This window comes from Anolis carolinensis, chromosome 1, assembly GCF_035594765.1.
Source record: "Anolis carolinensis isolate JA03-04 chromosome 1, rAnoCar3.1.pri, whole genome shotgun sequence".
NCBI classification, from domain to species: Eukaryota; Metazoa; Chordata; class Lepidosauria; order Squamata; family Dactyloidae; genus Anolis; species Anolis carolinensis.
Window position 1 is genome coordinate 23,269,277 of NC_085841.1, and position 15,540 is coordinate 23,284,816.

The 15,540-nt window shown below is 38.0% G+C and overlaps 1 protein-coding gene across 2 annotated transcripts in view; it reads right to left on the reverse strand.

The window, feature by feature from the left end:
• Positions 1-926: 926 nt before the first annotated feature.
• The window catches only part of socs5 (suppressor of cytokine signaling 5), a 36,691-nt gene continuing 22,077 nt past the window's right edge, over positions 927-15,540 (reverse strand). Inside the window, exons 2-3 of one of the 2 annotated variants that reach the window (XM_016991522.2) lie at positions 7,717-7,829; positions 927-4,663 (exon numbers count right to left, since the gene is read on the reverse strand). In XM_016991522.2, coding sequence (XP_016847011.1) covers positions 3,053-4,651 — 1,599 coding nt within the window. In that variant the 5' untranslated portion in view covers positions 4,652-4,663; positions 7,717-7,829 and the 3' untranslated portion in view covers positions 927-3,052. The remainder of the gene's footprint in view (positions 4,664-7,716; positions 7,830-15,540) is intronic. The other variant, XM_008104897.3, reaches the window with a different exon arrangement.

Consider the following 15,540-nt stretch of genomic DNA (forward strand, 5'->3'; position numbering starts at 1 on the left):
ACTGGACAAAGTCTTGCAACACTAGCTATTTTGTGTAAAAGGTGGCAGAAACCAAAACCATATTTTAAAGGATTTTGTAAAAACCAATATAGCTGATTCTGTATCAATCAGTGTCTCCTGGTATAATGATAGGCATAGGCCACTCTTTTCAATCTGGTATCAATCGGATGTTGCCCATACTAGTGTAATGGTGAAAGCAACACAGCTAAAAAGGACCATGTTGGATAAAGCTGATATAAGCAAAGCTGTTTCTACTGTCTCATAGAACTAACCAATTTTATCTGAAAATAACAAATAATCTTGTGCCTCTTTTATAAGTCCTGATTTACTAAGTTCCCATTGATTGAGTACATATATTCTTGTTAGGACAATGCACTGTATTTAGACCATTGTGTTTTTACATCAAACCTTTCAAATGTGGAATATTTGCAACAAAATTCTTAAAATACATTCATCCAAAAACATGAAATGGCATTTGAATGGATGTGGTGTATAAAATGTATTTTACTTAAGAATGACTGTCTTCTGCATAAACATAGATGACTTTCAGATATGTGGTTTTCCATTTACCTTATCAGAAGGGTTTTCTAGGAATCATTTCTGAAGTGGTCATTAGTATAATGCCTTGCACCCACAATGCACCAAACACTATATATCCCATAGTGGCCTTTCATTATGGTAACTGTAAGGTACTCTGATTTTCTCCAAAGGAAAACTTGCAACTTTCCATACAGTGTGTGAAATAATCCTAGATACTTGTAAATGATTTATTTAGGAGTTCTGGAAAAGTGCATTTCTGCTGAGGTTTGGTCACCCGAGAGACAATTATTTAACTGTGCACTATTTATGTCAATTATACTAATCATCAGATAAAGCTTATTCAAAATGTGAACTACTGCAAATATAAAAGAGCATATATACAACTATAACACTGAAAATACGGTACTTTATTAGCACAAAAACGCTGTAACAAGGCACAGCAAGCAGAAGGAAACACACATAGTGATAAACTAGTTAGTGTTGGCATACAAGTATAATTTATCCTGTATATGCAGCTTTGAAGTTTCCCTACCTCGCGCTCACTGCCATGAAGAAGAACATACTGTAGCAACAATTTAAGAAACTAGAAGCACTACTTATTGGTACAAGATACATCAGCAAAAAACAAGGGACGCCGTACTCCAACACAAATTTTAGTGCAAACACAGCTAGGACAAAACAAGTAATGTTCTGTCCACAAAGAGAGAAAAAGGAAGCAAAAGAGCAAGTTGCTAAAAGTATTTGCTGAAGAAGGAACACAATCTACAAGTTTAACCTCCCCCCTCCCAAAGTGCTACACAGTTTACAAATACAAGAGTACCTATGAAGCCTGAAACTTTAATTCTGATGCATTGAAAAGGGAGGGGGAAGGGAGAAGTAGGGTAAAATATGGAATATTTTGGATCAGCTAGAAGTTATATGTAAGCTAGATGGTCATTAAAACAGTTTATAGAAGTTTAACATACTGTTTTGAACCATTCAAAAACAGGTTACTATAGCAGTAAACTTTTGCAGACCATTTGAATGAAAAAATAATTAAGTGATCCACTGAGCTCCCAAGCAACTTTCTTGTATAAATGAAAGCACATTACATATTTTAATAACGTCTTTTTCAGGACAGATATTATCAAAACCAATGTGTTTTACAGAAATCTTGGGCCCTAGACCTGAGGCATAGTTTATGGAACAATGAGTAGATGACGGCATGAAAAGCATGGGTCCTAGGCCAGGCCCTGTTCAGTAATCTACTCTTGGACAAAATTGCCAAGATTTGCATTATCAGAAAAATAATTTACTTACTCATAATCTTCCACTATTATAAGCCGAGCATTCACATAATTGGTACTCCGCAGATCAACTTGAAAAACTCCAAATTAATGTGGAATTCTAGTTTCCACCACTATGATTCTTATGAGTGAAACAGAGTTTAGGTCAAGAACTACACCAACAGTAGCAGCTGGCTTAGTTAGCGGTAAATGAAAACTTCCTACATGCGATGAAATTTTGTTTCAAAACATTTTAGAAGTAGGATTGCAACACCAAAGGTGATTAATCAATTATAACTCTTTCAGTATTCTTAAAATGACCACAATTAATTTAATAGCTTTGTGTTTTTTTTAAATGTACATTTAAAATACTTATAGAAGTTGAATGTGCAATTCAAACAGTCCCCCTTCTGTATTAAGCAGTATGGTACCCTTCCTAACCCACACTTTAGATGTCATGGACTTCAAAACCCACACAATGCAGGTCATTTTGGAGGGTGACAGCCTCAGAGAAAGCTGCAGCCCGGAAATGCTTCTTCTACAGTATAATACTGGGGACTATGTGCACACATTATTCTGTAAGTATGTCTTTTCTTTTAGAACTACTATTTTGTTACATGCAAATCTGTGCAGTTTTAACTGGCTTATTAAATTATACTTACATTATTAATTCACTAAAATGTCTTTAATTTGGAGAACTAAATATTTGGCTATCGAGCAGAGTCATATAACAAATAATTAAAGCACATGATTGGGTTTAAGAAGTGCCAGGTGAAGAGACAGTTTTCCTTGTTAATTAGCTTCAATAAGGAAATTAGCATGGGGGAAACCAAACTCTGACAGGTGTTTGTTGATTTTTTGGTTTTGGTAATCAAGTGGTCATAGTCAAACAAACAAAAAAGCAAGCTACCCACTTTGCCTGAATCTTGAAACTGAATGGAACTTAAAAGTCAATGCCCAACATCTGCCTTGCATATTTCAGAACTGGCAAATCATATCCTAAAAGTCCATTTTTTCAAAAAATATATATGTGATTTTGTATTTTGCATGTTGTTTCAAGAAATATTCACAACTAGGTATGACCAATTGCAGGCAGCATCTGACACTCATAAACACAGTAAGTTTAAAGTACAATATTGCCCCCCAAAACAACCACCCTAAACACTGATGTGCTTATTGCAGTTATACTGTAACACACATAAAAAGCACAAATTCTATTGAGCTTTTGGGGATTTTGAATTCTCTGTTCATTTTGCTTTAATTGGTTCCCGCTCCAACCATCGAACTCGAACTTTTTGCTTATAATGATATTCCTTTAAGAAGTCCTGCAACATTGATGGCAAAGGGAGACAATCAATCCCATCGTATGAAGTATATCGGCAGATTACAGCCCGACATATATATTGCAGGCTGAAAGGGAAAGTCCTGTTTAGGGAAACTGTAAGCAATGGTTCAAAAAACATGCAAGAACTAGGATCTTTATAGTGTTCTAGAAGGCCTGTAACAGTTGAAGAGTGAAACACACAGGGGTCGTGAGCATCAAAACTAAAATTATGATTCCACTGCTCAATGCGTGCATGTAGAGACCGGTTGTAACGACGGAAGCTCACAGAGAAGAGGTAGTCTTCTTGAGCAGAATCCCTGAGCAAAAAAGTACCTTCAGGTTTTCCTTCCAAAAGTGCTTCAGCTTCATAGCGGTCCATCACTCCCCAGTAGCATGGATTACCAGTGATGTGAAGCAAATCTGGCACAAGGCAATGTATGTAATCAATCTGGGTATGCACTTTCCAAGCTCCTTGCCTGCTGATGTGGCTATGGCTCTCTCCAGACATCTGCCGTTGCTTTTGTCTGCGTGACTGCAAACAGAGGGTTGTTGTATCCTCCTCCAAGTCAGAACTTCCCTGTGGTGCTGAAGTACAGTCTCCTGTAAGCTCAGACATACCAGGGGCCAGCTTTGGCCCCAGTTTGTATAATGGATTAACCTGTGCGGTAGCTTCAAAAGTATGTATCTGAGCATTAGGAGGAGGATCAACTCCTTCTTCAATACTAAGTCTTCGTCTCTCTCTGAGTCTATCCTCCTCATCCTCTGTAGAAGCCAGAGACGGATCAAATGCATCAAAGAGAGTTGAGTGTGGGCTCACTGGAGCTGTATGCTGTTTAATTAGATGCCATTTTTGGGCCAGGTCTGACCCAGGAGGGAAAGGACATTTTTCTAACATCAGTTCAGAAAGATGGATCTTTCTTTTGTTAGAAAACAGAGGTTTGGACTGTTTGCAGTAAGTTCTCACAGGAAAACATAAACCCACAGTATCCTGCAGCCTTTGCCGCAAAGAACGATTACCTACAGTCCTGCTTGAGACACTATCTGTATCATGAACAGAACTCACACCGTATCTCCTTTCTCGCCTTTGCAATCGACAACAGCCAAATCTTTTATTACTCTCCAAAGAGCTCTGTGTTTTTGTAGAACAGGAATGTTTCTTTTTACCACCCCATGGTGCATGTCGTGAGTATGAATCCCTTCGTGCAAGTCTAGCTCCTGTGGCGGCACCCAAGTCACTCTCTTTCTCAATGCTTATTTCCACAATCTGTGGGATTTCAGCAGCGCAGTTTTGAAGTTTTTTTGAAGAGGCTTTTGAAGGATTTAAACTCAGCTGTAAAGAAACATCTCTTAAAGGGCTGCTTGATCGCTGATCCACTGGATCAAGCACAAAAACACTTTTATCTCTAACAGATGAATTATTGGAGTTCACATCTAAATTTTCATTTCTGTTTCCACTTTCGTTATTGAAGAGATTCTGGCATCTGTATTTAAAGCTATTCCACATCTTCCCAACTTTACCCATGGATTATGTTACCTAAAAAAGAGAGAAAGATAAAATTTTAGTTTGTTGTCTAATAAATAATAAATATCATCATCTGTACAATGAAGTAATAATAGATGCAGACAAGATAAAAGTCCCCAAGGTACTTTCAAATATAAATTTCCATGAAAATTAAAACCAATCCAAAATAGAAAAGTAGGACATGAATGTTCATAGATTATTGGGCAGGCCAATATGGATGTCATCTGTGATGTAACTTCACTGACAAACCAATTTTACTTAATGTAAATAAAAGCTTTACATATTATATTGTACTTTATTGTTACCTAAAACAACAACATATACAAATGATGCTCAAATTTAATATTGTAACCCCCAAATTAACATGATTGAACTACAATTACCAAATACGGTACATGGATTTCAGTATACAAGGAAAATTTGCAAACTGAGAGTGGCAAGAGCCAACACCAATGTACTTTTGCCACATTAACAGTAGCTAGTGCATAGATAACTTCAATGATTAAAAAATATACAGTATTAACAAAAACAACTGTGAATGAATCACTGTTGCTGACAAAAGTAAACTATAAAAACAGAAGTACATGACTATTAAATAGTAACATATCACTGAAGAGAAATATACCGCTCCACAAAATTTACTAATTCAAAAAGCTACCCTTAATGGGTATTTTGTTTAAAGTAAAGTATCAGGGAAGGAAATTCTTTTGTGTCACATGATTCATGCAAGTCAACCTTTTCAACAAGCAAAAGCAATATATGCATAGACTATGACTTTATAATCTATGAGCAATCACAATGATGAGGAAATGTAAATATTTTTCTATCTTTGCCACACTTCCTCAAAAAGCTTATTTCATACATGTCTTCATTACATTTTAACTCAGTCAACAGAACTGTGATATTAACTTTCCCCATAAAATGAACTAGAATAAAGAATCCAACCACAATGTCTACATAGAAAAAGGAGGCTGATGGTTTCCTTCCTTCCTGTTTCATACTATGCATTTATTTTCCTCATTGTTGTATTAAAGCAAGGATAGTAACCCACAGCAGGGACACTGAGGGGGTCCAAAAAAAGCAAGCTATCACACATCCCTGTAGGTAGATGTTTTGGCCAGATTATTCGCTACTCAATTATCTGGTGAATCAATTACAGTACTTAAAATAATAAGGAAGACACAAGAGGACTGTGAGTGTATCACATTCCTGACCAGAATGTGATAGACGTAGAAAAGGCAGTAAAAGAAATATAGAAAATACAAGGCCAACACACACTTTCCATCACAAGATCTAGTCCAATGTCCTGCTTCAGCCAGAAGTGAAACACAAATGTAGCCATCAGTCCAAACTTTACTCGAAGGGGAAGGCACTTATATTTCAAACTTAATTTCTTAAGCAACAGGACATGGACAAGAAGGTCTACCAGAGAACTCCTTAAATTCAATGAAAAGCTAAATCCAAGTAAGAACTTTAAGACAACTAGTGTAAAAACAGTTTGATGGACTATTTGATCTCATTTTCTTGTTCTAAAATGTGTTCCCTATCATTTAATTGAGTAAAATAATTTTTATTCCCAAAACAGTACATATCAGTAATATCTACAGTAGTGTTAAGAGATATTTAATTTGTTGGGAATTGAACATGAGTATCACTGTACATCATGACAGTTATACTTTCAAGGAATACTATAAAACACTAATTAAAATGTTTTAGTTTATTTATTTATTTATTTACAGTATTTATATTCCGCCCTTCTCACCCCGAAGGGGACTCAGGGCGGATCACATTATAACACACAAAGGGCAAACATTCAATGCCCATAAACACATCAAACAGAGACTGAGAGACACACACAGAGGCAAGTTAACGTTCTTCTGAGGGGATGTTCGATTCTGGCCACAGGGGGGAGCAGCTGCTTCATCATCCACACTGACGGCACTTCCTCATTCCAGGTCGTAAATTAGTTAATCTTGCCTCCCCACTTTAGTGGTACCTTATCTCCTACTTGATAGATGCAACTATCTTTCGGGTTGCTAGGTCAGCAACGAGCAGGGGCTATTTTTTATTTTTAATTGACGGGTGCTCACCCCGCCACGGGCTGGCCTCGAACTCATGACCTCATGGTCAGAGTGATTTAAGGCAGCTGCTCAACAGCTGCGCCACAGCTGTTTATATAACTGTTTATAATTCAGTTATGAATTATAAACATGTATATTATAACTTTTACATTGGTATGTTCTACTTTTTTGACTGAAGACTTTAAAATACATAGCCTATGCCCACTCCCTCATAGAACCAGACTCTCCACTCAAACTATTCACTTTTCAAACTATGATCATTTGTAATATTGTATAAAGGAGCACAACCAGAAATGTGATAGACTTTCAACATTTACATGCATAGATTTAGACTGGGGGGGAAAAAGATTGCTGTCACCAATATTTTGGTTTTCTTGAAATACGCATTTACAACTGATACAGATGCTGCAAAAATGTAATATAAACTACATACTTCCATGTTTTCCATAATTACTATATTTTAACTACAGTTCTCAATGATATTGGGATTGCCTATCCATTTTTGAAAGTATTTTAATTTTAAAAAATCTATTACCTTTTAAGAAACCCATAATATAACATTTCCCATTAATATATTGCTAATGTTGCACTCAAAAATAGCTTAAGGCAGGTTATCTTCCTGCTGCTATGAATTTTCACATCTGTAATCTGATTATTTCCCCCTAATAGCAGAACTAAAAAGCACAAGATCTGGATATTCCTGAAAAGGTAGGTACAAGTAAAACTCATGGAAGGCCCCTGTCAATCTGCAAATACATGAAAGCAGCAAACCTGACCGATGACCTACAAAGCAGTTGGTGATCTGAGTTGGCTGATCATTTGAGCTGGCCGCTTGCTTTCCCCCCCAGCTGCTGCTTAACATCAAAAGACTACTAAATATATATATCACTTTTCTAATATTAGTTTTCCAGGTAAGCAATTTTTATAGTTGCCATTAAAATGATACAACATTGTGAAAGAGCAGATTTCATTCCTTCATCATACCTGTCAGTATCTCCTTGCAACTATGAGTAATGAAGACATTTGATGGCTGAACAAATTTTTGCAGTTCAGAGTTTAATCCAGCAAGTGAAGATAACAAAAAGAGAAAAGAGTGCCTGCGAGGACATAAATATGAAAATATAATGGATTATGACTTGAAATGAGAGTATGGAGCCCAATTAAATATGTTGATGGATCACAGTCTTTAGTATACTAAGCCATGCTAACCATGACAAATAATCCACTCATGGCATGCTTTGAAACCATAACACAGAACTGTGGGGATGATCTGAATCCTCCTACCTTCAAGGTTCAAATAAATGTATCTATACAGCATTTCTAAGAAAGCATGACAACACCAACTAAAATACCAGTAACAGAATTATAATACGATTTAATATCTGGCTGTCTCACATAGGTATTTGGTCTTTATTTGGATCATTACAATTGTGTGTCTTTTTTACAAAATATGACCCATACAAAAATGTTGCAAATACAGTGTTTCAGCTAGTCACACTCTTCCAGAATAGTCTCCCAACACGCCAATACTGACAGGTGGTACGGGTGGAATAGCAGCGGGGTACACACAAATCCCTGTGAAAACTGGAGTAAGATGTGAAGCAGTTAGAATACACAATGCCTTGGAAAAGAAGATAGAGAACAATTCAAGAAGTCATATACCCTACAATATTACTGATTTGAGATGGAGGGAGGGATATATAAAACATCTCAGAGAGAGGAGGATATTTTCTCAGGCCAGTTAACTGGCAATCAAAATACAGTCCCACACAAACAGCACTCTCTACCTCAGGGGTCCCCAAACTAAAGCCCGGGGGCCGGATGCGGCCCTCCAAGGTCATTTACCTGGCCCCCGCCCTCAGTTTTATAATATAATATTTGTATATCAGTTTTAATAATATATTGTATATACATATAATATTGATAATAATCTTATGTTATACAATATAATACTAATAGTAATACCATATAATAATATTAATTGTATGTTATATATTACATATTATATAATAGTATAGTGGTATAGTTCAATACAGTAATATATAATGCTAATATTGTGTTATGCTAATAATATAATATATTGTATGTACATACAGCTGCTCTGAGTCCCCTTCGGGGTGAGAAGGATGGGATATAAATGTAGTAAATAAATGCAGTAAATAAATAATTAATTTTAAACTTAGGCTCGGCCAAAGCCTGACATGACTTGAAGGCACACAACAACAACAACAACAACAACAACAACAACAATCCTAATTAACTTGACTATCTCATTGGCCAGTAGCAGGCCCACACTTTCCATTGAAATCCTAATAGGTTTATGTTGGTTAAAATTGTTTTCATTTTTAAATATTGTATTGTTCTTTCGTTGTTGTTGTTGTTGCACTACAAATAAGACATGTGCAGTATGCATAGGAATTTGTTTGTATTTTTTTTTCAAATGATAATTCGGCCCCTCAACAGTCTGAAGGATTGTGGACCGGCCCTCTGCTTAAAAGGTTTGGGAACCCCTGCTCTACCTATTGCTCAAGCTACAATGGTAGCATAAACGTGAGAGTTGCTAGAGCTCTGGTTTCAATTTATCAAAATAAAAACTGAAAAGTGCTGAAATTGTACTTGAGATAATGTCTAGAAATTCCATGGTATTCACTGGAAGTTTATGGATGTGAATCTACGTGAAGCTGCTGCATTCTTGCTATTGGTGAGTCACTAAAATAATGTTTTTGTACTACTATATTTAAGTTTCCTGGCTCTAAATAGTAAAAGTTAAAATAAAAACAGGTGGGCAGAGGTAACAAAGTCATTCAGTCTGCAAGTGAAACATGGCAGTCCTCTTCATGACCTTTTTAATGAGCACATCCATTTAGGAAGGTTGTGTTTTAGTATATTGATGTACTACTTTGCTATAACCTTGCATTAAGGCTGCAATTCTTCACACTGTATTTTGGGAGTAGGTCTCACAGATTATCATGTGAATTACAGCTCTAAAAAATATGAGTACTGCCTTAAAATGATGTATTGTAAAAGAATGTGCAGGTAATGTATATTGCTGATACTTCAAAAATATGCCTCCTAAACATCCACAGATTATTATCCATGACATCTATACTACATCTACTCAATTTTTTCAAAAGGCATCCAGTTCTCAAAAGCTCTAGCTAAAAAGGCTTGTAATGCAGAAAAGTAAACATAAATTGAAAGTGCTCAACTAGCCTTGGGCAGCAGACTCCTCATGTCTAATACAGAAGCAGAGGGATCGAGTTTTCTGTTAATTATACACTTTAAAAGTCAACTGCTTCAAAACATTGGATTTCATAATCAAGTACAGAGAAAAAAAATAACTAGAATGTGGCCAAACTATATCAAGAGCAGTCTCAATCTCTTCATTGTTTTTTCTTCTTCCACAAATACCAGAAGATGGCAGAGGTGGTCATACACAAACAGCCTTTTTTCTTGCAATACCCAGCACTCTTCAGCCTGCTGCTCCCTTGTAGAGAGAAATATGGACATCCTACAAGAGCAACCTTTGCAGGGCACGTTTTGAAAGACTAAACAATTGGAACAGAGAGGATTAAGCAGTCTCCCATCTCTAAAATTCCTGCTTCTTAATCCCTTTGTAAGGATAATAGCAGTGCTTCGTCTCAAAATTTCACTGAATTGGGACAGGGACAGTGCCCAGGGAATCATGATGTCTCATTTGAGCAACTTTATGGGCCAGATGTTCCTCTTCATTCCTCCGAAATCAGTACTACCCACTTTATTTGTTTTTCTCTCAGGAGATTGAGAAATAGCATAAGGAAATCTCACTAACAGTTTATCATTGAGGATCAAGGAATATATGTACAAAAAGAAAGTCTGTCTGCCCTGGCAATGCAAAAAAATATAAGTAAATTAAAACTACCTATGAGAAGTACACAAAACCTCAATTTAGTGACTGAGCAGCCAAATCTAAACAGATATTTTACTCCTCAGCACTATCTCTGCATTACAGTTATGATTTCACTATATATCACAAGTCCATAACGAACTACTCAGGATACTCGCAGTAACACCTGTTGTGCAAGATTCTACAAATACTAGGATGGCTTACTATTTAACTCCTCTTAATCCCAAATCTTCCAGCAAGTGCCAAGTAGGGATGGAGAGAATTTGATATGAATGTGCACTTCCCAAATTAAAATGCAAACCAGAATAGAGTTATCTTTTGATATTCACATTTCCCAATAATTTTACAATGCATTTCTCAGGAAAAAAGGTGCATGCAAAAATTTGTTTAATAGAGAAGCATATATTCAAGTATGATAGACAATCTCTACAAAGATGATGTAAAATGAATACAAAATCATATATTGCAAGAAATGAACAGAAACATCATAAAATATATACAGTCTGTGTTAAGACCAAGCTCATACAGAAACAGAATAGAATAAATTGATGAGGAAAAAAAGAGAAACGGGGAGAAACCAAAATCGACAGATTTGTCCATCTCTAGCATGAAATGCAGACACTAGGATATCCTCTTGCTTATATAGTGATACAAAGGAAAACTGCCTTTTGAAATCTGATGTACAAGGTGAGAAAAATGTCCCTCTTCCAATTCTTTCACACAGGAAGAGAGAAAAGAGTGGATGAATATGGTTCAGAGAGATAGAGATTTTTTTCCTCCACTATAAGGAGATTTGAAAGATCAGGAGATATTTATTTTTCTTATTTCTTTCCTATTTGGACCTCCTCATCAATGACAGAAAAAAAAATCCTCTCTCTTCTAGTCTTCTCTAGTCTTGTCAAAAACACATCACTTTGCATGGAAGTCTGGTAAAGATAAGAAAGTATGTTTTAGAAGGAGATGGGAGTTTTCTTTCAGAGTTGCAGTTCAGTTTCAAAAAGCAGGACACTCATGCATGCTATTTGTTCTCTTTCCAAAAATGAAATTGAATGAGTAGCAGCTGAGAGAATTTCCTCACTTGAAGAAAGCCAAGGGCATTTGCTACTGGAAAATGACACTGGACACCTGATATTCTTGTTTCAAACAAATATTTCATACAAAGGAATCAGTCCATGGAGGAAGAAGTGTGACAAAATGATTTACTTCATTTATATCCCACCAGTTTCACCCCGAGGGGAATCAGAGTGGCCTTACAAAATAAGCAGCAATTCGATGCCATGAACAAACATACAATAAAATACAGGTACATTAAAACTAAAGACATTACAAAACAACCCAATTTAAAAACAATTATTAAAATCATGCCATCCAAAATCAAGCAAACCAAGCAATTATGCACATCTGCTTATTAACTTATTAAGAATTAATACTAAAGCTTCTTTAGCTGCTGAAAGGGCTAAAGAAAACTAGCTTAGGATTGCCAGATGTCAGGGAAACTTTCTGAAAATTCAACTTGGGAAAAACCACTTCTGCAAAACATTCACAAAAACATGATTGTATTTATTATTTTGTATTGCTTACTACAGCTGTCTATTTACCCTCGCTGCTTGGAAAACATCTGCATAAAAACACACTCAAACATACACAGAAGGAGAGGATACACTAATAAAGACCTACTACACATTTAAGTAGACAAAGTTCTTGAAATCAAGCAGACTTTCCAAGAATTGAGCTACAAGTATTACATAAACACAATGGGTGAACAATAGAGAAAAATAATAAATGCGTTGCAAGGTAAATTTCGTGTATAAAAAAAACGCAACTCTAATGTTTATTATGTTGGGTCAGACCACATTAAGTTTTCAATAGTATTTTGAATTAGATTTGTTGTTTTATATTCTTGTACAAAAAGCAAGCTAAATAAGCTCCAAATGAATATGGGTGCAGCCTGGCAATTTCTTGGGCTTGTGCCACTGATTCTAGCAAAAAAGGCTTTGCATATTGCAAGAACACATCTAGCTTTTATCAAACAATTGCAATGGTTTCTGCTGCTTCCATTTCATAAACCTCTGGAGCCTACCACTTACTTGCTAGAAGTTTCTGGCTCTTACAGCAACCAAATTCTGTCTGTCCACATTTATCATTTAATTGCAGTGTGCCCCCACATAGGATTTGAACCCCAATTCTATGCATGCTTTTATAGAAGAGGATCACATTGAGTATACTGGAGTTTATTCTCTGTAGCAGAGCAAAATAACAACAACAACAACAACAACAACAATCTCATGGTTTCTCCAGAACTGACATAAAACATTAAAATAGAAAAAAACCCCAAACAAATAAAAGATCACAAGAAATTAATTCCACTATCAAGAACACTGAAACATACTCACGCGAGTATAATCCCATTCAGCACAGGCTATTTTACTGCTACTTTAATATGCCTTTTGACTGACCAGCAGGGCCGGCCGGAGATATTTTTTGATGTGAAGCGGGGGTGCTGAAAAGCGCCCCCGCCACCGGCGCCCTGGCCCCGCCCAGCGTGCCCTGGCCCCGCCTCCCACGCTGCGTGGGAGGCGGGGCCAGGGCGAATAGTGAGGGGGGCGGGGCCAGAGTTGGCCCCGCCCCCCGCCCAGCGTGCCCTGGCCCCGCCTCCCACGCAGCGTGGGAGGCGGGGCCAGGGCACGCTGGGCGGGGGGCGGGGCCAGAGCTGGCCCCACCTCCCACGCTACCCCCGCTCGCCCGTCTGGCCATTTCTAGCAGGCCAGAGTTCAGCGGAGGTTCCTCCAGGCCGCGATTGCGGCCTGGAGGGACCTCCGCTGAACTCTGGCCTGCTAGAAATGGCCAGACGGGCGAGCGGGGGTAGCGTGGGAGGCGGGGCCAGCTCTGACGCCGCTCCCCCCCCCCGCCCAGCGTGCCTTGGCCCCGCCTCCCACGCTGCGTGGGAGGCGGGGCCAAGGCACGCTGGGCGGGAGGGGGGGGAGCGGCGTCAGAGCTGGCCCCGCCTCCCACGCTACTCCCGCTCGCCCGTCTGGCCTTTTCTAGCAGGCCAGACGGGCCAGGGCGCACTGGGCGGGAGGCGGGGCACCGTCAGGGCGGTGCCCCGCCTCCCGCCCAGCCTGACGGCGCCCCCCCGGGCCTGCGCCCGAGGCGGCGGCGTCAGGTGCCTCATTAGTGGGGCCGGCCCTGCTGACCAGAAGCTCTCTGCCTTGTCTGCTTAAGCTTCATTTTGTTCTTCTTTATCCAGTCCCTTATGATTAAAATGCTGGTCCATAACCAAAATCCCTTCCTCAGAATTGGGTGGAAATAGTAGCAAAATTAGGTATCATAAGCACACTGGTAGTGGTAGTACCAAACCTCCAGATTATCTTATTACAGCAGTTTCACCTATTGGTATGGGGGACAAAATGGAACATCAGAGAAACCTATAGGCCATCAAGTCAAGGAGTCAAACAAGAATCCCGCACACAGAAGCTAGACAGAAGTTGAACGAAATAATGTCTCATTCAGGAACATGTCAATTGGGATATAACCTGTCCTCCCAGTTCATTGTCTCAAAATACAATAATTGACTTTAGGCTTTGAGAATCCGAAGCTTTCAAACTATTTGTTCAAATATTTTAGCATGAAAAACGAGATGTTCCCACGCCAGCTGAACATGGGGGGGGGGGGCATTGAATCCCTGTTCACACTATTCTAGAATTCTCATAATTTTACATAGAACTTTGACAGAACCCATTTTCTTTAAAAATATCTAGTAAATCCAAAAATGCTAAATGGAGAATTGATTGCATTAAAAAAATCCCTCATCCAAACCACTGATCCTGATCAAGTCAAATTTGCTAGAACACATTGGTCTTGTATCCATCTGTTATGATTGTAGAATAGAAAACTTTACTAAGAAGCATTACAGATATGGTATTTATCATACCAATCAGACTCATGTTCCCTAAGAAGCAGCAAACTTTCCTCTGTAGGTTTATAAAGGCATACTTTGCTTTAATATGTAAAAATTGCAAACTTAAATCCAATTGGTAGTCAAAGCAAGAAAAGCCCTTTTGAATCACACGTCAAATGACAAATCCACACTTATGTAAATCCCATTGATTCAGTGAGTTTAATTCCAGCTAGCTGATTTACTCACAGTTTAAATCTAAATCTTCATATTAGAAGGAGCTGTAGAGATAAAGAAAATTGTTTGTAATTTTATGAGCCTAAGTATTGAATTTTGGGCGTTTCTTTCAAATACTAAAGCAAAATCGTTTGCTTATAGCAATAAATTATTTTGCTTATTTGAGACCAATAAAAATATACCCCCTTTCTATTTTTTCATCCCCTTAGTACTTTCATTTCTTTCTTAATCAAGCTGAAATTGTTCTCTGTTCAAACTAGATTCAGCATCTGACTTTCATCCTAGCTCTCCAAGATGAAATGGATACCAAGCCTTAAGATTTGCATTCAACCTGGATCTCAGTCACTAAGCTGAAACTGCTGGCTAGCCAGAAGACAGAAAATAAATTGTGTGTGTGTGTGTGTGTAGAAAAACTGCATGAACTAATATAACACCTTTCCAATTTTGTTTCCTTCTCTTCCAGTTAAGCAACCAATTCAACTTGATGGATGATAGGAGGAGTCTAGATTGAATGAAGAACATCCACCACAGGATCTCGAGCTAATATGGCTACCATGCCAGCAATGCCCCTTCCTAGAATTGGAGGACATAAAGATGGCGGTGCGCATGCTGGAAATCTCAAGGCTGGACTTCTGCAATGAGCTGTACACTGAGCTACCTCTGTGCCATATTTTGACATTCTAATTAGAGTAATTCAAAAGATGGCAGCCAAGGTTGGTTATGGGTACATTTAGGAGTTAACATATTACACCTATATCAAAATCACACCACTGGTGGCCAATTAGTTTCT